At 40.6% G+C, this 27,301-nt stretch overlaps 1 protein-coding gene and 1 non-coding gene across 2 annotated transcripts in view; one reads left to right on the top strand and one right to left on the bottom strand.

Moving 5' to 3' along the window:
- The window catches only part of LOC133452490 (contactin-associated protein-like 4), a 189,123-nt gene that overhangs the window by 123,779 nt on the left and 38,043 nt on the right, over window positions 1–27,301 (bottom strand). The window contains exons 2-3 of the mRNA XM_061731840.1: window positions 20,481–20,591; window positions 5,873–6,066 (exon numbers count right to left, since the gene is read on the bottom strand). Of these exons, the coding sequence (XP_061587824.1) occupies window positions 5,873–6,066; window positions 20,481–20,591 (305 nt within the window). The remainder of the gene's footprint in view (window positions 1–5,872; window positions 6,067–20,480; window positions 20,592–27,301) is intronic.
- Window positions 11,905–11,987, top strand: trnal-uaa (transfer RNA leucine (anticodon UAA)). Its single transcript has one exon. It is a non-coding gene; the product is annotated as a tRNA-Leu (tRNA).

Genomic DNA, 27,301 nt, shown 5'->3' on the forward strand with positions numbered 1-27,301 from the left:
CAGTACTCCAACTTGTACTGGAAGTCTGAGGTGTAGAAGGAGAAGAGGAGTGGTGAGAGTACAGAGCCCTGTGGTGCTCCTGTGCTGATGACCACGTGGTCAAACACACAACCATTCAGTCTCACAAGCTGTGGTCTGTTTGTCAGGAAGTCATTAATCCAGGTGATTGTTGAGGCATCCACCTGTGTCTTCTGGAGTTTCTCACATAGTTGTGCAGGTTGGATGATGTTAAATGTACTGGAGAAATCAAAGAACATGATCCTCACAGTCCTGCCTACTTTGTCCAGATGACGACGATGACCAAACTGCAGTGGGTACTTTAAAGTGCTTGTTTGCTTATTCAGGTGGGCCAATACAAGTCTCTCCAGGAATTTCATGATGTGGGATGATAGGGATACAGGTCTATAGTCATTTGGAGAAGGTGGATGAGAACTTTTTGGTATGAGAATAAGGCGGGATTTCATCTTCCACAGCACTGGAACCTTCTCCTGGCTGAGGCTCAGCTTTAAGATCAAGGTTTTATGATGACATTTACAGTATTTCCTTGACTTTTTAAGATACAAACAGAAATTAAAGCTGCAAGCAGTGATGAATGGGCCTCGCGTGTGCAAATTTTCACCAATAAAGGTCAAGGACTCCAAACCGAGTCCGATGACAGCACCCACGACTCTCTATATCAAACCATTCAAAAATGATGGCAGTAAACAGTAACTATCAAATATCGACCAATCAGAATAAGGGGCGGGGATAATTTGCACCAATTAAGGTGAAGGACTCAAAACCGAGTCCGATGACACCACCCACATGTCTTTATCACAACCCGTTCAAAAGTTATGGCAGAGAATAGGGACTATCAAATAATGACCAATCAGAAGCAGGGGCAGGGCTAATTTTCAGCAATTAAGGTGAAGGAGTCAAAACCGAGTCCGATGAAACCACCCACGACTCTGTATGTCATACCATTCAAAAGTAATGCCAGAAAATAGGGACTATCAAATATCGACCAATCAGAAGAAGGGGCGGGGCTAATTCATGCAAATGAAGGTCAAGGAGTCAAAACCGAGTCTGATGACACCACCCACGACTCTCTATGTCAAACCATTCAAAAGTTATGGCAAAAAAATAGGATCTATCAAATATCGACCAGTCAGCTACTAGTATCACTTCCTGTTTAACGTTGAAGTTTGACGCGGCGCAACGGCCACGCCATTTCACGAAAACTCACAATTTTGATAACTTTTCATCGTTAATGTCTTTTGTGTCTCCTGAGCGAGTTTTATGTCGAACGGACGATCCTGCTAGGAGAAGTTTGTTAAAGTACGAAACGTGAAAATGGCATAAATTGCGCCAAAATTACACGATTAATTCTAAATGGCCGACTTCCCGTTCGGTTTCGGCCATGGCGCCAAGAGACTTTTCTTTAAGTTGCGACATGATACAGATGTGTACCGATTTCCGTGCATGTACGTCAAACCGTATTGTGGGGCTTTAGGCACAAAGTTTTCTAGGGGGCGCTGATGAGCCATTAATGCCCATTAATGCATACCATTAAATATCAAATTTTTCGCCAGGCCTGGCTTGTGTGCAAAATTTGGTAACTTTTGGGGCACGTTTAGGGGGGCAAAAAGGCCCTCATGTTGTTGAAAAAAAAACAAACAACAATTCCTACAGATACAATTGGGCCTTCGCACTGTCAGTGCTCGGGCCCTAATGACAAAAAAAATCTCTCTTAAGTCTAAACAGGCTGGAATCCAGGTTCATATCACGTCAAAAATCTGCATGGGACGTTCTCCTTTAAGAGCTAAATCTGTGGTTGTTTCTGATGAATATTGCAAAATGTTATTTTATTTTTTCTGCAGAGTCGATCTATTCTGAAAATCATGTAGTATTTTTTACTCATGTGCTTATCATCTTGAGGTCAACTATTGAGGGGTTTTCTATGGCTGTGGCCGATCATTAATGAAATGGCAATTAAAGGCCCAGCTTACGTATAGGTGTTAAATTTCAATCGAGACAAAGCACCAAACATTCCTGCACAAGCTTCTCCTTCTAGGCGGTTCTAAGTCACATTTTACACAGATTGCCATTAAAAGAAATGCAGTCTAACTTCTTTCAAAGACAGTGGAGTCATTAAAAGACATGCATGCATGTTTGACTGAATGTGCTGTAACAGGGAAACTCCTTCAGAGAGAACAAGAAAATATGAAAATCGGATAAATTTATGTGCTTTTTTTTTTGTTCTATTTTTTGCTTTGAGTTATAGTTGTGAAAGCCCAATGTTCAATGCTACACATATTGTATGCTTAAAAGCTTTGAGCCGACCAGCAGGATCTTCGGCTCAAGGAAAGAATGGTGGAAAACCATTGAAGAGAGAGAAAATGACAGAGGGACAAAATGAATGGGAAGGAAAATCACATGGTGAGAACAAAGATAGAGATAAACTGTGGAAAAAGCAAAGAAGACAAAGGAAATATAGAGAAAATTTGAGAGGTCGAGGGAAAGGGAAAATAGTAGGACACGTCTTTAGCCCTCCAGGCAGGAGAAAACAAAAACATAAAGAACAGAGACAATAAAGAAAAGATGGATTGCAGTATTTCCAAGCACCCACAGGCTCCCGAAGAAAGACAAGGAAAAAAAGAGGCCAAAAAAGAAACAAGAGAGAGATCCTCAAACAAGGAGGATGAAGCCTACTAGGTAATGTGTTCTGGCTGATCCAGCAGCTCATGCTGTCAACCTTCTCCTCTGACAAACTCTCTAAGCCCGGCTGACTTATTTAAAGAAGTTCAGATGCACTTTGAAACATGGCCGGGCTTGTGCAGTTTACGCGGCGCATCGGATCAACATGCTTTTAAGCTGCAAGGAGCTGTGAGGAGTCTCAGCGCTGAGATTAGCTGGATTCCTATTCCACATGACTAAATTACCTCAGCTGGGCCTCAAATCAAAAGTGACTCTGAGCAGCACCATAACAAATGCGGCATCAGCCCGGATTAACGTCCACACCCAAAGTGCAAAAAAAAAAAACCCATCCAGGTTTGATTTAGTGTCGGAGTCACAGGGAGAAAGCTCAACATATTTCAAACTTGTTCACTGTGCTGACAGAACGTACAGCCGTGTGTTTATACTACACCTAAGCTACTTAGCATTCAGGTTCCCTTTACACTGAGCCATGTATAGGGATGGGAATTGATAAGATTTTTTCGATTCCGATTCTCTTATCGATTCTGCTTATCGATTCGATTCTTTATCGATTCTCTTATCGATTCTCATTTGGGAAAAGGGAGAAGAAACAATTTTAGTATCAACTTTGTTTGAATAAAACAAAGTTGATATTAAAATTGTTTCTTTGTTTCAATTTCTTTGTTTCTCCGATCTTTTTTGTTCAAAGATATAAAACTTTTATATCTTTGAACAAAAAAAATATAATGAGGTCTTAAGATGCTCCCAGCCTTGGGCTCCTCGATGGTGCCAGGGGGTCCCCACAAAATGATTTGTAATATACAGTAAAATATGTATTTAATATAAACTAATAATAATAAAATAAATATTCTTCTGTAGAAATTAACGAAAAACAACAAATTACTTTGTAGCAATTACACAAGAATGTCCAGTAACATGTTCAACACCACAAACTTAGTCACTGCTGGTAACATTCATCTATTCTGGCCTGATACTCTTCCCTGCTGATGAAAGGAGAATCTAGTGGTAGATTCTCTTTAACTTCTCCATAGATGAGCTGATGCTGCAGCTGTGTCAGGAGCTCCGCTGTCCGTCGGAGGCTCGGAGCACCCGGCTCATCCGCGTGGCGCAGCTCTTCTAAAGCATGATTTATGGTTCCGCGTTAAATCGACGCAGAGCCTACGGCGTAGGGTACGCGGCGACGCGCGCCGTACGGTGCGTGTTGCCGCGTACCCTACGCCGTAGGCTCTGCGTTGGTGTAACGCAGAACCATAAATCAGCCTTACCAGACGCTGGCTGACTCCGCGCTCCCAGCGGATCAGCCGGCCGAGTCCTAACAGTTTCCCCCCTTTGTTGAAATGTCCACATTGCAAGAATTGTCGCCCTGTTGTCATCCTTTTTGGTAAAATGTAACCAAACTTTCGAGCGTTTATGCCGCTTTGGCCCCGTGTTTTCCTGCTGGGCACGAATGCGCACGTGGCGCAACGTGCTTGGTGACGTCATTCACGCCCACTGGAATCGATAAGGGAATCGTTTGGGAAAAAGGCAAACGATTCCAAGGAATTGAAACACTGGGAACCGGTTCTCAACAAGAACCGGTTCTCGATTCCCATCCCTAGCCATGTACCACCACTACATTTGGGCAAATACAAGTCCAACATGACACCTGTGCAATGAGAAAACACTGAAGGGTAGTGCTGTGTCTATGAGGTGGCAGGAAGTGATGCTTCGCTGCCTCCAAGGTCCATCTGGCTCTGTTCCACATTAATCAGCACTACAGCGAGCAGCTGAGCCGCTTCACTCCATAGCTGTATTGTACCACTTTGCTGTTACTTGTGAGTGGAAAATGCACTACCATCACCTCAAAAAGGGAGCACCACTCACTAACGTCATTGTAAAGAAGCAAAGTGATTATTCCTGTTTTACTCGGCTGAATTAAACGTTCAGCTGCTGAACAGACAGTGAGACATAGTAGTGGCAAATAAATAAATAAATAAATAAAAAGATGTAACAGATGGATGATGTGTCATTTCCAGAAAGATGACAGATTTATTTTCTGTCATGTTTATAACTGATCCTACAAATGTAGCCCAGTATATTTCAAAATAGTTTGTGGTTCATTAAAATCCTCAGAGAGGATCTGTCGACTCTGAGATACAAGCTTTTGATGTCTCCACCCATCACTCATTTGTACTTGATGTACAGTTGTGTTATTTATAAATATGTTTCAATAATGCTCATTGGTTTGATGAATTAACTGTAATGTTTTTATTACCTCAGAAGAAGCCATTTGTGTCTATTTGTGCAACGGGTCCTTCTACACAGGAGGGACGCTTTAAATGGATGTTAAAGAACAAAATTGTTGAAATAAGACGAGGAAATGACAGCGAAGTATTCAGCAGCCGTTCCTCAGTATGCATTCTGTGTGCATCGAGCCAAGTACAGCAGAAATTATAGGATATGTTCCTGCTCTGCCCATTTTTGTAGGGATGCATTCAGCAGACACTCATAAAGTATACCAGAATGCATTTTGCATCAGCAAGTGACAGTAATGGTGGAGGAGAAGGCTCTCAATTGTTAGTTTCAACTTGGAAACATGACTGTTGTTGCGTAACAGAATGTGGCAGAGCCTATCTGAAAAAATGCATCTAACATCTGAAGTGGCCCAACTTTATCATGTATGTTTTCAAAACACACACTTGGAGATAACATTTCAATTTTAAAATTATTGCTTCCATCCAATCCATCAACCTTGTATCCCATATATATATATACATATATACACATATATAAACGGCATAGAAGAAATTGTGCCACTTGACTGCCACTCTGACTTGATCTGCAGCCAAATGTTTTTGTCAGCAGTCAGCAGAGCATCAACACCGGCTCATACATTATAAATGAAAAGATAAATGCTTGATGACTGAGTTTATCTGAACTGGATAGGTGGAATCACACAGCGCTGCACAACACTACATTGCTTCATTTGAATTGCGACAAACAATATACGTTTATTGATCCCAGAGGGGGATAGAGTTTATACAAAGGCATAGCTATAAAAATGAAGTGTGATTGGTAGAATAACAAGCGTTATAGATTTTATTTTTCTTAAACAAGCAGTGTATGTGGAGTGTGAAACACTCTAACACCCACTGCTTTGATTGTGTTGTTACTGTTTATCCAAGCGTGAACTCACCCCTAGACTGTCCTCTCGTCTGTACTGTTTCCAGTTGTGTCCGGTGTCGCTGAACATGAGCAGGTAGGACGTCAGCCAATCAGAGCTGCCGTAGCGACCCTGCGTGGCGACAGCCGTGATCTTGGTCCGCTCACCCAAGTCGACCTCCAGCCACTGATACTGGTCTGAGATGAGGGGAGACCAACCTCCGGCTCCTACAGAGACATAAAATATGGCATATAGATGTGAGTTATTAGATTTCTAAAAGGGAGGGATGAGAAGAAATAAGTTCTGGTAAAGAGTGACATAATGAATTTTACCGCCTGGCCCTTCATTCGAAACTAATATCCCATTTTTTTTCTGCTTTGAAACCAAGATAATTAAAATTGATTGAGCCCCAGCAAACACCTTTAAATCTAATTTGAGGGTATAACGAGATATACTGTAAATCATTCTTTAAAAGCTCTCTGGAGGAATTTAAAGAGCCTCATATTTGCATTGATCCACTGTGCCATCAGAAACTGGTTCCTTTTTATATTTCTGAAGCAGTTTCGTATTTTCAATTCACTTTTAAGATCAGAGTATACAGTGGGGTCTAAATTGGCTCTAATATACACAATTTAAGATAGAAAATACAATGGATGTATACAGTTTGGTGTGTGTGTGTATGTATGCGGATGTGACCTGGGTATATACATGTATGTAATATATATATACACGTATGTATATATATGTATGTATGTATGTATGTATGTATGTATGTATGTATGTATGTATGTATGTATGTATGTATGTATGTATGTATGTATGTATGTATGTATGTATGTATGTATGTATGTATGTATGTATGTATGTATGTATGTATGTATGTATGTATATATATATATACATACATATATACATACACATACTGTATATTTAATTATTCATTAAATACATATACCATATTTTCTGGACTATAAGCCGCACCTGTATATAAGCCACATCAGCTCTATTTAAAAAAAAAACAATAAAAAAAGATATATTAGCCGCACCCGCTCTATTTAGAAAAAAGGATATGCAAGCCGCAGACATTTACTACATGTACAGAAGGATTTTGAGCTGTAAATGATGCACATGTTTGTACCTAAATAGATCCTTTCCTAACAGAGTCTTTTAACACGGCAGCAACTTTGCTGATTAAAACTGGACAGAACCAAGAGAAAATAACCAGTATTTATTCATCTATTTATCTGTTTGAAATCTGCTTCTACTTCTATCTGCTAAAGAAGAAGTAGCGTATTCTTCTTTGCATTTATTTTGTCTTAGTTTTTATTCTAATTCCGATTAGCACTCCCCCTAGCAGTGGAAGAAAAATCCACAGAATAGCCGCACCTTTGTATAAGCCGCATGGTTCAAAACCTCGGAAAAAAGTAGCGGCTTATAGTCCAGAAAATACGGTATACATACATAGGGCGTGGACTTTGGATATAAGCATAGAAATCGAACAGAGAGGTTACTATAAGGGCAATTAGAGGGAGAAGGGATATAAATAAATAAGTTTTGCTTCTTCATACCCTTTTTCAGACGATTTCCATTAATCAATGTCATATCTAAAGATATAAATACTTACAAATGTATTCAATTGATAATATTGTTTGTGATATTGTAATATTGTGAACTAACACTGGTGAATATGTTGTTTGGGATTGTTCTTTTGTAAATAATGTTTACCAATCACTTTTGTGGTAATTGTCTGAAATAAATTCATTCCTTCATTCCTTCATTATTTCATATCATAAAAATATCAAGATGTGATCAAAGTATAGACTCCCAGCTTTAATTTGGTTTCACCAAAATATGACATCCATTTTTATGGGCTTAAAAGCATTTGGGCAATTGATTGGCAAGATGTTAATTGGCCAGATGTCATCCAAAAAAAAGAAGCAGATAAAAGTCTGGAGTTGATTTAAGGAACTGAGTTGGTATTTGGCAGTTGTTTGACTGGAGCAACCAACAAGATACCAAGGAAGGCTCAGGCCAATTCAAATGTAGGTACCAAATCAACCGTTTGGTTCATTCCTAAACAATAAAACCATTATATGAGTTTAATAACACCACAAGGCCTAAGAGAGCATAGCAGGTAATTAACAAATTCTTTCCATGCTGAATGAAAATCCCTTTCTCTGCAGAACGTAAACATATCAAGATATACAATCAAGAAAACACTTTCACTTTGCCAGAAAACATCTGAAAATGCTTCTCATTTTCTGGAATCAGATTATTGGGATAGATAAAACCAAGATTAACTAAAGTCTGGAAAATGATCAAAAGCACCCCACACCATGTGTCAAACAGGGTGGAGGCAGTGTTATGGTATGGGCATGCATGGCTGCCAATGAAAAGGGCTCACTGGTATTCGTTCATATGATTCAGCATTGAAGGTCTGGCAGAGCTGAAAACCCAGAATCTGGTGATGGCAATGGGCTCCAGACTTCAGACAAAATATCTACACATAATTATTAAAGTTCATAGTAACATTTACAATTATTTAACTTTGTCCAAATACCTCTTATCCCCTGAAAATGGAGATGCATTGCTTTAAATCGCAGTATTTCCTCAATGGTTAGCACTATAGCTTTTTGTGAAACCTTTTAAAGGAAGTCTACACTTTATCAAGTTCCATCTATGCTCCAAAGCACATTAAAATCCCTTCAACTACAAGATCAACAACCGCACCAAGCTCTTCATTAAAAACTGTCCGGAGACCAACATGGCAGGAGAGCGAAGAGTCCCGAGGGGCTGCTTGGTTGCGTTAAAGGTCTAAACTCAGGCAGACGGAAATAATTTCTCATAAAAATCAATTAATACAAACTGGTGCCAAGCATTGATTAGTTTCACAGCACCCCTTTACATGTGTAAGGGGGACTTGGTGCTAAATGCCATCAATAAAAAGTGTCCTGTCGTGGTGTATTGACTGGCTGTGCTCTGTGTCACCAGGTCAAGATGTTTTCACACAGAAACAAAAACATGATCGATAGGTATATGTTAAACTAAGCGGATTGCTTTAGTACGTTCATAACCATTCTGACCTAAACTATTGCCAAGATGCTACTAAAATAACACACAATACAGTATTAAAATGCTGAAGCTTAATTTCCTTATCAAATAACTTAAACCACATTTTCCTGCTAAAAAGAAAGACCTTGTATGTGCACACACCACAAGCACAAGTGTGGATGCTTTTGACAAACATCCACTTGGACAGACGAATTGGGGATGGTTAAAAAATACTCAGTAAAAGACACTTAAAATGAAAATTAAAGAAGGAAAGAAGAAAAAAAGAACCAGAGAGGCAAGCTCTTTGTTTGTGCGCTTGTGTATACATGCGTGGAAAATGTTTGGCCGGGCCAAAAACGACGAGCTTAAACGCCAGATGGACGGATTCTGAAGAAGGAGGCTGCTGACCAGACACCCACTGAGCCAACAAGCAAACACACGAAGCCCAAACACACGGAAACGCTTGTCTTCGTCTTTCAGGAGCTCGAAGTCGATGTTTTGACAACACGCTGCTGTGAGGACGAGCTGAAAGGCATAAAAGTGCATTAACGAGACAGTAATGTGAAGCAAAAACTGATACTGAAGGGAAATTATAGGCACATGCGCATTATTTAACAGCCAAGATCCCTTTACACGGCACTTATCTCCATCTACTGTGGATGGACATGTTGAACCGTAACAGTAAATTATCATGTTTCTTTAATTACATGGAGTCATTTGAGAAAGAAATTACACCCTCTTTTAATCTGAGGGTTTTATGTGTTAGGTTGTAATGAATAGTCATCTGGTGCTTACCGGCTCTCAACGAAGGGATAAATACCACTTCATAAGAACAACAGCACATAACATTGTGTCATTATTTACTCAACAAAACTAAGCAAAAACAAAATCCAGATGCAGTGTGTAAAAAAACAAACACTGCACTTTTACTGGCCCTGTAGGAATTAAGAGGCCGCGCTGTGGCCTTGCGCTGCTAATCAAATGTATCCGATTGATTGATCATCTGCTGGCGTGAGCACCTCTACACAAACAGATGTTTTTGCAGCTCATTGGTTTGGAGGATTAATGCTTGTGTTAACATAATACCAACGAGGAAAGACATCAGCAGTGATTTAAGACAAGTAAATGTTGCTACCCATTAAGATAAGACGGATTATAAAGCCTTTTCCAAGCAATTTGGAGTTTATCATTCTCAAAGTAGAAAGATATTTCACAAGTGGAAAACATCTCAGCGAGGTCAACCCAAGGCCAGACTGTTCGGTACATCTCTGACTCTACAGTCCTCAGATGTTGCACGTTGCAGTAGGCTTTTCTGTGTTTTGGGACGTATCTAAAGCGTTGCAATCGTTAATTCCCACCTTAGACATCCTCTTAATCTAAAACCTCTCATATAAAATGTTGTATTGCAAAAAAAAGTCTCTAGAGTCTGTAGTGTGAGATTTTATTTAAGGACTTCAATCTAACTACGTCATAATTGCCTTCATTGATCGTAGGCTAATTTTTATTTTTTTTTCCTTTTTCACTTTATTTTGTGTAGAAGGAAATTGTACATTGGTAAACATTTTAAAATGTAAATATACCCAATTGTAGCCAAAAGGCTAATTTGCATTGGCAGTCCCTCTAGAAAGACTCAGTAAAAAGATACAAGCAACATTACACGACACACAATATCAACAACAATTAAAATCGCACAACACTGCAATAGTTAATACAATTAATGATCACAGATTTGAGACGTTTTGACATTTCCCTTAAAGGAAGTTTATGAGGGACATCCCTTATTGTAGATGGAAGGCTGTTTCAGATTTTCCCGCCTACAACAGATAACACATTCATCCCAAAGGTGGTTCGTCTATGGGGATCTCAGGGTCACCTCTATGTGTGTTCATACCACCCACAGATTTCCTTCTGAAGAACTCTTTCAGCGGCGGTGGTGCAAGACCATGAAGGGTTTTGTACACAGAGGGATGTCTGTGTTCATGACAGCTTCTGCCTATATGTCACAATGTCACCGGCCCGGCCAATGGGAATCGGCGATACTAACGGCCAAGTGTAAAGATATTAGGGCTGGACCTGAATAACCAGATGTCCAGATATCCGTTCACCGGGACAGGTCGTCAGTCCAAACAAGTGTCAAAAAAACTTTTTCTTTCTTTTTCCGCAGGAAATAACTGAACATTTTTTCGTGAAAACGAATCTGTGTCGATCTGATGGCAAACTCCAGCCTGATCTTTAAAGAGCTAAAGGCCAGAACTAATAAGGCTTTGACTAACAGACGTGTCCAGCGGCAGAAGGAACGGGGAAGTGCAGACGCCCTGACCTTTACTCATGCTGATTAGACTGTGGAGAAAATGAGCGGGAGATTAAAGAAAACAACACAGAGGATAAGAGGCGTGCAAAGAATTACTGGCTCCATGCTGTTATAATAACTGCAACTAATATCGCGGAGGTGAACTGACGGTGGATGGTCTGAACACTTATAGTCATGGCTGTCGCTTTAAATCACAGAGATTTCTCCGGTTTCTTCCACCCCCGCTGTCTGTCAACGCACCAGATTCAACCACCCACAGAAGAAAGTGAAGATTAATGGAGGTCAGGGAGTGATATCACTGCTCTGTAGGGCAAATAAAAATGATTAAAGCCTGAAAAATCAGGGTAACTTATTTGGAGCGTTCAATAGTTCTTTGTCAATCATTTTTAGAGAATTCAAATCAACCGATTTATATGTATCAACCGTTTTAACCTTTAATTTTAAATTGAACTTCACCAAAAATGGTCAACTAGATCAGAGACAAGTCTCCATTTCTCTCTTTTACTACTGTGTATTTTTGTCACAATGATATTTAGTACATTTACTGCAACTGTCCTCCTTTGATATCTATGTTGAAATGAAAACTGGATAAAGAAAAATCGAATGCCATATTCATGAGAAGAAAGACGGTGCGGGGAGGCACACATCAGAGAAGACTCTGGACTCTGAGTGTAAGTATATTCCTTTGTGATGGGAAAAGCAGACCAGGATGGCCGAGTGGTTAAGGCGTTGGACTTAAGATCCAATGAGCGAATGCTCACGTGGGTTCAAACCCCACTCCTGGTAAACAGAAAGGTCAAGGATGGTGTAATTGGACAGCTCCTGTGCCGACTTGAGTTGAATGCAGAAGGAGCTTGTTAAACAAACGTCAAACTGGTGCGCTACTCAAGTCCTCGTTCAATTTTAAGGACTTGAACTCATGAATCATAGTCGAGTCCTCAGAATTTCTTTTAGTTTGTGTACAAGATGGACAATCCCTCACGAGTTCATGTCATACGTGCATCATGTTTAGGAACTAAGGAGAGAAAATGTCTGTGCTGGGTTGAATGATCAGCCAACTACAGTTAAAATCCCCTTTCCTTGTTTTTTTTCATAGATGTTGATGTTCCAGTGGGAGACAAGAAGTGCAGTTGGCTTTTGACTTAAACTGCCAGTTTTAATGGTTTCATTGTGAATTACTTTTAACAAAAAAAAGTGCTATTCTGTGTAACAATAACATGTATGTTTAAAGATGTTTACAAAGTATTTAAAAACATGACAGATGTATTATCTGGACTGGATTCCACTCAGACTTGACTGGAAACAGCAGAGGACTCGACAGACATCGTTCTTAAATGACTTGGACTCAATGCCGACTTCAGCGCTGAGGACTCGAGGTTTGCTAAAAACTGCAAAACTGCCGTCCAATAACGGACTTTAGTTCCTCTATAATTCAGAACCACATTCATTCTCAAATGTACAAAAAAAAAAAAAAAAACTAGCCGCTCAGTGGCGCAGCGGGTTAAGAAAGCAGCTCATATACTAAAGCTACAGTCCTCCTGCAGCAGTCGCAGGTTCAAATCTCACCCTGTGCACCTTTGCTGCATGTCATCCCCATTCTCTCTCTAACCCCTTCCTCTCTGCAACTTGAATAAAGAGCCACTAGATAAAACAAAAAAAAATCTTAAAAAAAATAATATTGATGTCATCAACTTAAGCTTCTAAGAAAGAGGAGAGGATAAGATGAGAAGGCATTCACAGAGTGAGATGCTGAAGGCAAACATTTCTGTGTCTGTGGACGTGACACCAGCAAAGCAGTTGTCCCAGAGAGAAGCATGATGAGTCTTAATGACTCGAGCTGGACTGAATGCTGACCTAGTTCAGAATATTTTGTTTTTGTTTAATCAAAAAGGAAAGAAAAAAGAGAGGACACCATGAAACATACAAACATATATACTGTATATAGATATATCCTACCACTTTTCAATTTATTCATTAGGTTTTAATTGCAGAGACCAAAACTGACAGCTTGAAAAGACCTTTATTTCTGTAAAGTTGGATATTAAAGCATAAGGTTCATTAAACCCACCACCTAGTGGTCCTTTGGGGAACTGCACTTTTCACCCTGGAGGTACTGGAGCTTTTTGTTGGATGTCAAACCTGTCAACAGCCATTAAAAGAAATGACACAGTAGGAAATGTCTCATGAAGAAGTGTAGGTAACGCTTTTGTCTCCCAATGATCACAAAATCAGAGTAATCGAGGAAAAAAATGTTGCCACTTGTTCTGTTTTGTGTTCTGATTGATACATGCACATCTGGCTCAGACTCAACAGAGCTTTACATGAGTGGTTCCATCCTCATTTGTCTTTTTTGTGTAATATAAAGTTATTTATCAAAGTAATATCTAGGTGAAGCTGGTGCTTCTGGCCAAAAATGTTTAAGGCATTATTGGAGCAGCAAACCAACATTTGTTACGTTGACCTGAATTTTTTTATGACAGCTTCAAATGTTATTTTTAGTGCTATATTTAGGTTTTATCATGGGAATTTCAGAACTTCCATGTTGAATTTGATCAATGCATCAAAAGTCAGTGCATAATCGTTTTAAATAACCTTGATTTCAATGTTGACCCAGTAAATCATGATTATGATTTCTTTTTTTCCCCTCAGCTATGAAGTAGTTTTGCTTTCATTCGCACACACACAGCGTCTCCTCTCACTTGAGCTCCAGAGCATCAGATGCATGATGAGACAATAATTCAGACTCTGTGCCGATGAGACAAAAGACATTATAAATGTTTTCAGGATCGCCTTTGTCTTGGTTTCAGGCTGAAAGAGAAGCACTGAATGGGTGCAGCCTAATTCAGCATCTGCAGGTGGACAGGCATCTAAACAAATAAATGCTTTACCATCACTTGTGCACCCGGTGTTTCATCTCGCAGATACTGGCGGGTTGAATGAGACGGAGAGGAGAGAAAAAGACCAGAGTGGGGGGGAAAAAATAACTTTAGGGACAGACCATTAGAGTGGAAGACATGAGGCGAGGCAGAGAGACAGGCAGTTTAAATGGATGCAAAGACAGCTGAAGAGACGTGTACTAGACAGAATGATAAAGGTGCAAGGCCCACAAGGAGCAACGGCTATTTGCATGAGAAAACAATGTCAGGATGGTAATTTCAGTGGTGTGACAACATGTCACTTGGTCCAACAACAAGTTAACAGCCTCACGGGGGCAAGACAACACTGCAGTGCAGGCAGACAATCAGTAAAAAAAACTAATTCTAGGTTCAATATGCAATTCATTTATAGGAACGTTTATAGGCAATCCATATTAATCATAATAATCTCATCAAGGATAATTTGCATTATAAATTATTCATTGTTCCTTCTTTTTTTTTAACAAACCCCAGTTCTGCAGAGACGGTGTGGTAGACACAGTGAAGCCTATTGATGCTTCATTTACTGAAGTCAGTGATGATGGTGTGATATCATTACGACGGGTCTTTTGACGTCAAGAAAAATCTTTGCTGTCAAATGATTCGGCGTTAGATGTCTGCATCTGTGCTGGTTACTGTAATTATTCTGACGTGAAACACGAGCAGAACACTGCAAAGAAATTAGATGCAAACAAAAAAGCCTGTAGAGATTGAAGTCCTCCCGTTGTAGACTGAAAGGTGGAACTTACCGGAGGTCATGCAGGAGAACTGATTACCGAGATCATTAGATCATCGGTTGGATGTTCCTCCACACTCTGAATGTACAGCCTTCAATCAAAGGCTTAATTCTGCCTTCAAATCTCCCCTTTTTTTAATGATTACTGTGGGACAGTAATCCATATTTCAGCATAATTACAGTAGCATCATTGATAACTGTCAGCTTGAAGAAAGAAAATGTTTAAACATGAAGATGCCATTAACATTCGGAGAGAGGACACGACTGACTAAATTGGCTGTTCCCACAGACGTTGCAACAAAAGCAGCAGAAGACGGACTGAGCCAGATCAAGCAAAGTGAGGAGGAGGAGCAGAGGAAGATTAGTAGCACAGGACAGAAACGCTGGGGAACAAGAGAGAAAAGAAAGAGAGTGTGGAGAGGGAAATACTGAACAGAACAAATAGGTGAGTGAAGAAGTTGAGTAATTTGTCCTCGAGGTCCTGCAGAAAAAAGGCAATCGATTGATTATCCAGGCTTTTTATCCACTGGTGGCCCCCCCAAAGCCCTCAGATATCTGTGATCCGCTACATCACGCTCTGAGGTACATTCGGGTCTCCTGGTCTGATGTTTACCTGCGTTAGTAGTTGGATGCTTTCAGGTTGACCACTTTAGCGTAGCATTAGCAGCTTCCACCAGCTCGTCGGAGGAGAGGAGAAGCAGGAGAAATGTTTCTGATTTGCATATAGTATTTAGAGGAGAAACGACCCGCCCGTTGAACCAGACCGCAACTTAGACCACAGATGCAACACAGCATTCTCTTTTTTGTAAGACTGCATTCTTGCAGATGCATTAGACCGGGGGTCGGCAACCCGCGGCTCTAGAGCCGCATGCGGCTCTTTAGCGCCGCCCTGGTGGCTCCTGCAGCTTTTTCAAAAAATGTTTGACCTTTTTTTTTCCTTTTTTTCTTCTTTTTTTTCCGTTTTTTCTCTTTTTCTTCTTTTTTTCTCTTTTTTTCTTCCTTTTTCCTTTCCTTTTGAATCTCGACATTTTGACTTTTTTCACAAAATTTTGACTTTTTTCTCAACATTTCAACTTTTTTCTCGAAATTTTGACTTTTTTCTCGACATTTCGACTTTTTTTCCTCAACATTTCAACTTTTTTCTTGACATTTCGCCTTTCGCCATTTGCCTTCATTCTAAGGCTTATACAAGACTTTTCATTTTTTGCGGCTCCAGACATATTTGTTTTTTTGTGTTTTTGGTCCAATACGGCTCTTTCAACATTTTGGGTTGCCGACCCCTGCATTAGACAGATGCAGAGAGCTTTGAAGGAGCAGTCTGGGTGTTTGAATGAAGAAAAAAAGCTCGAGTAACATGACCATTCCCTCAATCTTTGAAGTTCAGGGGCGCCTTCCCAAAGTGCAAAAAGGATTTGCATCACACTTATGTTTCGGCCTAATTGTACCCACCAGGTGAAATAATGAGAGATCTAAAGTCTCCCTGGAGCTCTGGACGTCTCCCGCAAATTGTACAACATGACAGACTTGTTTATGAGTGAGACAAGGTGAGACAGTGAGAAAGGATGTCAGAAAGAGCATCTCCTGCCAAACTTCATAGCCCACTTCTCGTTCTCTCTGTCTCATTAACATATTCAATGACACATGTTTTTTTTTTGGTTAACTGCAAATGTCAGTTTCTATTACCACTCTTCTATCTTGCATGATTAAACTGCCTGACTCGCACGATGTGGTGAATTTAACAGGTCTGATTCCTTGTTTATGCTAAATTAAATAAATGAAATGTGAAAGCCACGGGTGAAAGAAACTAATCAACGATGCACCAACATATCGGAGCAATGGGCCTTGTATTGTTGGACTGACCAGCGGGAATTTGTTGGAATACTGGTTCATAGGAGGAATGGGGTCTTGGGATAATGAAAAGACCCAGAAAAAAACTGTTGGATATAATCCTGGCCAGCTATTTTTAGTTACTTCCTTTGCATTTGTGGTTTATTTGTGGTTTTCACTCACTCTCTGGTTAGGTTTAGGATTTCCATCTAATGTGCAGAAATACAGACGGTTGTATTAGGAAACAATAGCGGTTGAGTTTAACCGCAACTCCTCATGAATTATGTTTGGAAGTATGTTAAGTATGTTTCATGGAGGCCCGTTAAAACAGCAGTACAGGACACCATCAGATTGACACCATGCTGGTTCTTCTCAGGCTGCAGTTATTCCCCATTTGGAGTCCAGCTCATTATATTCAAACAAAAATTTCACATGCAGACATGAAACCATGCTCCGTGTCATGTGAAATAGTGCAACAGTATATTCTTCCACCCTCATCAAGCATGAAATGTCATGTGCACGATGCAAAGCAAGTCTTTTCTGTATGTCAAAAGCGACAAGGCTTTAATGCGTGCAGCATTTGCAGATACAGTATCTTGTTATGGTGTAGCGTGTAGGTGGTATTACAAGTCTCTCCTAATATTCTCTATTCACGTAATCAAGAGTGCAGCAGCTCCTCAGAGAACAACTGGTGAAGGCAGATTCTTGGCAGCCTCGGCAGCTGAAGACAGAAATGAGGAGGAGACATTCATTTATTCATCAATTTCCTCGACTAACAGCGGGGCCGTCTCCCTGGGATCCTGCAGCAGGAACTTTCCTATAAGCCGACTAAAAGACTCAAGCTCGACATAGATCCAGGTAGATACCTGCGCAGGAAATCCTTAATATCCTCGGCATGTTGCCTGTTACAGCTCATGAGTGTTTCTGACGAAACTGTGTCCTATTTTGGTTTATTTATCCACTTTCCTTAATCCATCAATACTTCAGGAAGCAACACATCTAAAGTATACAGTGTTATATTCTGCGGCGAGTTGTACCTGGATTACTTTATCAATAAATCCTTTAGAGACAAGAGTCTACTGTATAAACCTGCACTGATGTCTTAATATTCAAGAACATTTTCTCAGTACTTCCACTTTATGAAGTTTTATTATTCCTTGACAACCATGTCTGCCTCACTCAGCTGCACCCCTCACTGTTTATTTCTTTGTATAATTTGTATAATCTTTTTGTATTTTTTTTGTATAATTGCCCTGTAAAATTGTAAATAGGTTATGTTTATTTTTATTCAGAACTGTCCCTTTTTCTTTTCTTTTCTCTCTCTACCTCAAACTGCTGCACCTTAAATGTTTATACTGTTTATTCTGTATCATAGAAATTCCACATTTGTTTTATTGTTTATTTTATTTTATCACCAAAGAGCGAAATTACTGGAGTCAAATTCCTTGTTGGACAATGTTCGAACCTGGCCAATAAAGATGATTCTGATTCTGATTCTGATTTACATCTTGGAAGTATCTAAGCACCAATGACCAAATTAGTTGTTATTTTTGTCTGCATTCTGCTGACATGTTCAAACATAGTTACTAACAGTTTGTCTGGTTAAACTACTGCCCAGTTCTGCGTCTTTTTTGTGATTTAACCATTCCAAAAGATTCATTTTTTTAAATCTCCCCAATACCAGGAGCAGATGACGTAGAGATCATTCAACCGAGTCATAGAAAACACGGTACAAACATACACATGCAGCACACTCACCGATCAAATGGGAGCAAAGCTCAGCTTCAGTCCCACTGGGACCATTAGATACAATAGGACTGTAAGTGCTCGGGCCCTAATAAGTCAAGCATGCAACGTGCCAAAGAAAACTGGAGCTAGCGTCGAACAATAGCCTGTCAAAAGTTTAAAGTTTGCACAAAAGACTTTCCATCATATCAAAATACCACTTTCACTTTAATTTGAAGGAATTTTTCATTATTTTAAGTTATTTAAGTTTACGTGCACTGGTCTCTGGTCCTTGCTATCAACAGAAATCCCGGTTATCTCCTGCTACGACTGCATATCACTTAAAGAGACCAGTTCACGGAGTTGCAGCCGACCTCATGGCACAGGCGGGCCGAGGGACTCCAGGAAGGAATGATGGAGGAGAGAACGAGAGACGGACCAAGCAAGAGTGTCATGGAAGTGACTTCACCTCCACGCCTGTAGATCCCCCTGCTGATCTGAAAATTGCAAAAATTCATTTGTGCTGCTTTCAAGCCGAGATGCCTCAGATTGCAGCAGAGAAAGGATCAGCACTCCGAGACGACGGGTCACTGAGCCGGCAGTGGGAGAACAAAAACCCTCACTTTTTACAGTCCAGCTTTAAAGGTGGTCTTAACTTAAATGTTTCACCACTTTTAATCACATCCCACTGAGAAGCTCCTCTTGATTCTTGTAATCCCGAGTCTATCTGACAAATCAGTATCCATCACTATCTGATTCCATGTAGACCCTTATACAATACAGCAAATCTGGTGATGTTCTGAAATTAAGTTTGTTGCTGTGATTGGACAATGCCTGAAGTGACATCAGTTCTATTGGCTGTGAAGTTTCCATAAAGGTATCAGTTACTCAAACCAGTAAAGCGGTTCCTGGGATACGACCTTTCGCAAGCTGAATCAGCCCCTGCACCACAGGAGGGGTTGCATTAGTTAAACTGATACAAACAAATCCAGAACAATTATATTTTAAAGTGGTGTGTGTGTGTTTTCACACGTCTAATGTCTTTAACTAATCTTGTATCCGCTGACAGACCAAGAAACGTCAGCTGCATCACAGTCGAGCGGCTTTCAAACAGCAAGTGTCAGCAAACAGTCACAATGGAAATTGTGCAGCTTCTGTTAAACAAAGAGCTGAAATGAGGCATCAGCGAGTCAAACCCTCAAACATCTTTCAGTGCATTGCCTTTTTCAGACTGAAACACATTATATTATTAAAGGTTTTCCCAATATACAGTCAGTTCACGGTCCTCGGTTTCCTCCAATCCGACTCAAACAAAGAGAGCACACACACTGGCACTGTTTTGCGTTGTCATGGTTTCAAATCTTCAACAAACTCAAGATGGAATGGTTGTTTCTTCTGACTCTCTGCAGTTTTGCTTTCCCATGTGATGAAAATCGTTCAAATCCTGATGAAATCCATATCCCCCTTCGAGCTGATTCTGGCTTTGATGTCGGATAAAGCAAACCACAATCGTTTTTTTTTTGTTTTTTTTTTAAAGCCTCACAGCGTTTCTTCCTTTTTCTGCTTTTCCATGCTGGATGGAGAACCATCCAACTTCATCTGTCTTGTATAAGCACCTATAGAGAGTAACTCAAGGTGTTCATTGCTCCAGCTCTCTTTCATTTTGTTTCTCCATTCTTATCTCCAAACTCGAAAAAAGGTTGCAGTAAATTAATTTATTTGTCCTTGTGAATCCAATAAAAAATATTTCTGTTTTAATGTTTTGGGTTTTGTATCTTAAGATGAAATAAAATGTGCTCTCTGCTGGGTTCCACTCCCACAGCGCAATTTGTGAGGAAAAGAGGGAACATTTGGCTGTGCTGCCGTCTCTTGTATCGCTTCTGTTACTCTCATGCACACTTCACACGTCCATCTCTAAATATCTCCTAGAAAAACAAACCATTACGAGGTGTTAATGCACACAGAAATTACGATTGCCTTCGTGATTATGTCCAGTTAAGGTAGACATGTATCCCGGCTGGTCACTGAGTTTGGTCAAATGCAGCCTCGTCAGGTCTAAAAGAAAATTCCCCCTACCGTCTCTCCTGTTGAGCTTGGCGAAACCTGGAGCGTGGCTGCTGGACAGCTGGGAGGAGACCCTGAAGGATGCCGGCGGCAGGCTGGACACCAGCGCAGTGTCACATGACTCTGTCAAACAATGAGAAAGGAGAAACAAGCACTGTTAAAACTGCACACCGCTGTTACATCGGGCATGAAATCATACTTTTGAGAGGTTCTATCATGCTTTTATCACTGAAGAAAAGCAAATTCAAGTTAAAACATAGGTTTTGAGGTTATTTTTTGTTTATAAAAAGTCTTATGATATTAAAAAAAGCTAACTCCTCTGCTGAGATAAATAAAAATTAATAAACAAACAGATAAACGACAACTTTGTGCCTGGAAACGTTTGTCCACAAAACCTAACATTAAATTGTGTGCCTTCCTTGGGAAGTTTGCATTGAAATTTATTTGTGCTATGTATATTTTACCAGTGTAAAACTATCTATTAAGTGAGTTAAAGCAACACGCAGGAACTTAGTCGACTCTGCCATGATCTCCACTGCAGGTCTGGGAACTGATAACATCTTAAAAATGTGATATACAACCATGATGCACAGTTCCTGCAAGAGAAATTTGGAGCCCAAATTTGTGTATATTTTTTTGTAACAAATACATTTCCCCTTAATCTCACAATGGGGAAATGTATTCTTTGTATTTAACCCAGTCCAGTCAAACTAGGAGCAGTGGTCTACCATTTGCACAGCACCCAGGGAGCAGTAAGGGTTAAGGGCCTTGCTGAGGGGCCAAAGTGGTTGACCTTGGTTGCAATCCAGGGGCTTGAACCTGGATCCTGCAGGCCCAGGATGTCCTCTGTAACCACTAGGCTGCCACTCTCTACCACTTCACAAAACACACACACAGTGTGTTGTGTTCTTAATCAAATATTCCTTGAACTTAGATTTAAACTGATAGCTTACATAAAAATAGACTTGATTGCTGCTTTAATGTCCCTCATTTGGCTTTATTTCTATGTGTGGAGATGTAAATAAGAGAAATGTACAGGTTTTCTTGGTATGATTATATTCTTGAAAAAGTATTTTACAAAAGAGTATTGCAAGCATTTAGGAGTATTTTGAAATTTCACAATCTTCTTTTGTTTCTGATCTGTCCAGTTATGTTTTGACACGTGATGTTTGGATTCAATAATTCACAAAAACCTTTTCCCCCCTATGTGGTGTACAATATGAACGACCCACATTGCCCCTTTGTGCCTCTATGACAACATGTGAAACACAGAAAGCGGGGTGGTGCAAACAACTAAGGCTTAAACTTGGGGAAGGACCTGTGTGGCTTAGTGAAATGAGTATTGATGTTTGCAGCTTGAGGATGATTGTTAGAGTTCTGGAGCAAAAACAGCCACAGCTGGAGCTTCATTATCCTGCTCACTGCTACGTGGTCTGAGCAGATAAATAAGCCGGCTGGAGTTCATATCGGGAAGCACTAAACTGTTGGTTTGCAGGGCTTATAGGGCTCTGAAGTGCAAGACCTACTGTTTACTGCTGTTTGCCGGGGTGATGGATGGAGCTCATCAGTATTCAGGGTTTCTCGCTCCGTATTGGACTCTGTAAGCATTTTGTTATTCAGCGAATGAGCCGCGGTCTTCCTCCGTCTGTGGGGGCAGTCTGCCATTTTAGGAAGGTGATTAAATCTATTTGGCTTCAAGCCTCCAAAGATTTTCTTTGAAACTTCTTTTTGACTTTTTAATGCAGTCAAACTCGCCATTTGTCCCTTCAGCAGAAAGATAAAGTTGATGGACGATGACCTGTCAAGAGGCTGAGTGATGGATGTCCAGGCGGATATTTGACTGAACTGGAAAGATATTTCCAATCAATCAAATGTCAATATGATACTTTCTTGTCCTGCTGGTGAAGTTCAGCAGGAGCAGAAATTGCCTTTTTGTTTTTCGAGGTATTTATCTCAGTTTATCTTGGACTGAAAAATTGTCCCTTCAGTCATTTCTTCTCCAAAAGGACATGACAGGTTTTCCTCCGTTGCTTAAAAAAAATAACGTTTGCTATTATGTGCAAAACATGTAAAACTAATATTTGATTGAGAACTTTTCTAAATAATAATTAAAAAAAGTTAACAATAAAAAAAGCCTTAATTTAAAATAAGTGTGCAAATGGAAAATCAAGATTAATAAGGTTGTATTTCCAAAAAAAACACCTGCTGGAACATTTAAACACAAATTAGGTTATTTACCAATAGGATTTGGGGATTGAGGATTAAAAAAAGCACAGCAGTGATGATAATTGTTTCAAAAGTAATTATATCAGGAGTTTATATGAGTAAAAACAGTTCGAGGAAGCAGTTCGACACAGAAGACTGAGATGTAAACATGAGAATAAAAGCAAGGCTTTGTGAAGCAACACAAAGACCAAAGCGTGCTTCTTTGAAGGGCCGTATCTTAATATGCAGAAGGCTCTCCGTCCAGGGTCAGTGTTGAGGTTCACTGGCTCCAGAAAGCAGCAGGTATTCAGCATTTAGCTCCATTTTCCTCGGAGCTGTCTGTGTTTGTGCTCCACTGGCCAAACCGTCAGGAACGCCGGCTTTTAAATGTCTGAGCTCTGCTGAGGAAAAGCAACTCAGTGTTTTTAACTGCCCTCTCTCTGAGTGTTACCTCGGCGAGGCTGTGCTCTCAACACACATTATCTCCTCAGGGATTACAGCACTCCACGCTGAAGAGCCGTGCCTCTCATTTCACCTCTTCAGGCTACAGTAACTCACCTGCTTTTTACTCGGAGAGATCCCCCACCACCCACAGTAACAAATGTCTGCCAGGGTAAAACCCAGAGTGATAAAAACCATCAAGAGGAGCTGCAGCGGATAACAGAGCTGGAGTTCTCTGATGACTGTTAAGTAGTTGGGTGATATTTAAAACAATCTTCAAACAACTATTTTAACTCCTTATTAACTTTGAGTCCAATTAGCGGCATCTCTTTTGTTGAACAGGACGCTTCATGATGAGTGCTCTGTCTCAAACAGACTTCAACATTGATATCACATAGCAAAATGGAAAATCTTCAGTAAAAAGGGGCAGATTTACACCAAACAAATACTGTAAGTCTGTTGTTGCAAATTACAAATAGCACCAATTGGAGTTTTTCTCCTGCAGGCAAAGTACTAAAATTTCACTGATCTATAAAAACAGGTGCAGCTGGAGCGGTTCAATAAGCACTAGAGCGGGGAGCACTTCACTGGGAGTAAGGCAGGCTACAGCAGGCTGACATAACGGTGGGCGTGTCTGATGTTTAAGTTATCGCTTGCTGACACCTTCATCATACCAATAAACACCAAATAAAGACCCCCGCCCTCTGAATCCCACCCTCAATGTGAAGGTGTGGCAACCACTGTTGGATTCTCAGTAAAGGCTGAATTATGCTTCTGCGTCAAAATGGCGCCGTGCCTACGGCGTGTGGTTTGGATCGACGCAGACGACACGCTGTCACCTGCGGCGTCACTGACCCGCACCTCCCGAAAATTGTAACTACGCGTCGAGGAGACGCAGACCACACGCAGACCGAGAGGGCTGTGATTGGTTCGTTTGAAAGCGAAGCATTTCCGGTTTCCGGTTTGAAGCAGTAGTGAACTTCCAGGGCTCTTTTCTTCGTTTATATGTGATTTTTTTTGTTTTGGTTTTTTGCACAATAGTTGTACTTATTTCTTTGATTTACTGTGACCAGAAAAAGTCGGATAAACCATTCAGAAAAAGATCGCTAACTAGATCGCTAACAGCCAGATGCTGTTGGATGGAGCAACGAGCACCTACATTGAGGTGGTACTGGAAAACAACCGAGTCGAGGCGGAAACTGTATAATGGAAAAGGGGCATAACTGTCCGATGCAGACCATTTATGTTCCGCTCATAGTTTACACACCTCCCAGCGCTAATGGACACAAATGCACCACGCAAACTGTACAAACCCTCAGTGAGCTTCAAAACACTCACCCTGGCCAATTGCTTATTATTACTGGAGATTTCAATCATGCAAATCTGAAGTCAGTTCTGTTGAAATTCCACCAATATCCTACAACAACTACTGCATTGTCCTGCTCACACAGATCATCATGAGGCGCCTCAAAGGGCTCTTCATGAGACACAGAAAATCTCAGCTGCCAAACAGTGCCATCTCTGCTGCACTTCCCCTGGCATCTGGATAAACATCTGGATAAAAAGGACACCTATGTGAGAATGCTGTTCATTAGGGGTGTAACGATACACTAATCTCACGATACAGTACAATACACAGATATTGAGGTCACGATAACGATACGATACGATATTATAGCAGTATTTTTTGAATGAGAAACATATGACTGGAAAAAATTGTCTTTTATTTGAAAGACACAAAATACAAAACAATACTGTGCGTTTACCTTATTGTTACAGTTTGTAATACTTTATAACTGTTTAAGTTTTAAAGATAAAGCCAGGCCAACCATTTTCCGCAAACTGAACTAAAAGTAAATGTCAGGTTTGTATTATGCATCTTCAGTTTCATACAAGTACAAATATTTAGCCACAAACTGAATAGTTTCTCTCATGTATGATTTGACTTTTTTCTTTTCCAGAAATTTAACAACTAAGATTAAATAAATAAAAGTAAATAAATACATACAATTTTACATCATAAAAAAGATTGATTCATGCTCACCTTATAAGTGTAAGAGGAGATTTATTTTTGTTAAGAAGGTTATTTTGGTAATTCAGGGTTCATTATTTTATAAATATATTCTTTATATTCTGATGTAAATCAGGGACTATAATGACACTAGTCAGTTTATCTGTAGTGATTAGTCTGTTTCAGATTGGGCGGAGTGATACGCCACAGTACGGCACTAGGTGCTGTGTTGATGTTCTAAAATCCTACACTGTTGAGCGGACATTAAAGTACACTCGAACTCGGAAGAAGTTCCCCCCGTGTTTATCCTACTAAAAAGGTTTAATTTAATAAGGTAAGGCTTAATTCTACACCAGCCTTACATAAGTAAAGGTTCAGAGCTCAAAACGGGACCGCAAAACGGTACTACTTTCTTCTGAGCGGAGTAAGATTCTGGTCCGCGGGTCGAGGCGCGGTCGTCACGTGCGGTCGGATGCGCGTTACTAGTCAACACAATAGATTAATATTAATAACCCAATATTGCGATACAGTTTGTCACCTCCACCACACGTTTCGTGACGTTTTTGTATCTCGAAATTTCATGGCACGATATATTGTTACACCCCTACTGTTCATAGACTTTAGGTCAGCATTCATCATTCCTAAGCATTTAGTAGGGAAGCTGAGTCTGCTTGGCCCAAACACCCGCCTCAGCAATTGGGTCCTGGACTCCTTGACTGGGAGAGCTCAGTGAGTCGGGAGCAACTTTGAAAAGCACCACCATACCGAGCACCGCCCAGCACGACTTCACGTGGACCCTGAACTCCTGCTCCATTGTGCTACGGTTCGATAACTGCTCCGTTTCACATCGCAAGACTTTACAGCGGCTGGTGAAGACACTGGAAAAGATCCCTGAAGTCACTTCCCCCTCAGTCAGGGACATCCACAGCTCACACTGCATCCACACAGCCACCAGCGTCGCGGATGACCCCACTCGCCCCTCCCACACCCTCTTCTCCCTCCCGGCGTTTGGCAGAGGGTTCAGAGGCACACAGGCCTTCACAGCAAGGATGGGGAACAGCGTCTTCCTCCAGGGCACAAGAGTCCTTAAACTCCACACACACACACAAACACAAACACACCCCCGGACTAGTTTCTCTCGGAAACTTTCACACACTGTAATCTGTTCCCCCACAAAATCTCATAACTGAAGTGCCACCTTCCCAAAAAACAAACAAACACACATTATCTATTATTTACACTGTCGTTTTTTCTGCACAGTTCTGCATTTTTGCCAGATTCACAGCTGCTAGAATACAGTACCTCCAAATACCCGCTCTACTTTCTCGCTTCCCCTGTTTGTACTCTCCATGTGGTCCCGTCTGCACTGTTTAGGCTCGTGTGCTTCTGTGCTGCACCATCAAGGTCCTGCAGGGCCGTTGTTCTGTTTCCCTGTGTACTGTGCATATGTGGTTGAAATAGCAATAAACAACTACTTGACTTTATGTTTATATTGCTGCTACTAATCCTTAAAGCCAAATGTTGGAAGATTAGCTTTAACAACGCTGATTCATCTTCATCAGTCCGTAATAAGTCAGCCAGGACGTCATTCATCTCTGCAAAGCGACATGATTGCAATATTCATTTATCCATCAAAGCAAAATTACACCGCTCACTCATCTAACTGGACATCATTACACCGTTCATTCATCTAATATGGAGCCATTACAGCTGAAAGGCCCGTTTCCACCGGGGGAACATTAAACCTGCTCCTGAATGATGAGACTCCGCTCTGCCTCTCATAGTATTATATTCACAACCGTTCTGTGTCAATAATGCCTCTTAAATGTTTCAGAATCACACTATTAAAACCTCTCTGAACGATCGTCTTTTGATCTGAAAAGCTAATCATTTGGAGATAAAAGGCCTCCCGCTCTCAGCATCAATAAACCCTAATCCTGCTGTTTTTAACAATTTAATTGTTTTTCACTCCATCAAGGATTCAAGAATCAGTTCTTATGACACCTTTGCATGTCGACTCTGCAGTTGAACTCTATATTCAACCTGAGCGAGGAGACGTATCGGTATGAACTCTCCTTTGTGAAATACTCACTGTGCAGTTACAGACATGGGCCTGATGTCAAAGGCCTGTTTTTATTGAGCTGACACTGACCTTGCAACTCGACCTTCACTCTCT

This window comes from Cololabis saira, chromosome 10, assembly GCF_033807715.1.
Source record: "Cololabis saira isolate AMF1-May2022 chromosome 10, fColSai1.1, whole genome shotgun sequence".
NCBI classification, from domain to species: domain Eukaryota; kingdom Metazoa; phylum Chordata; class Actinopteri; order Beloniformes; family Belonidae; genus Cololabis; species Cololabis saira.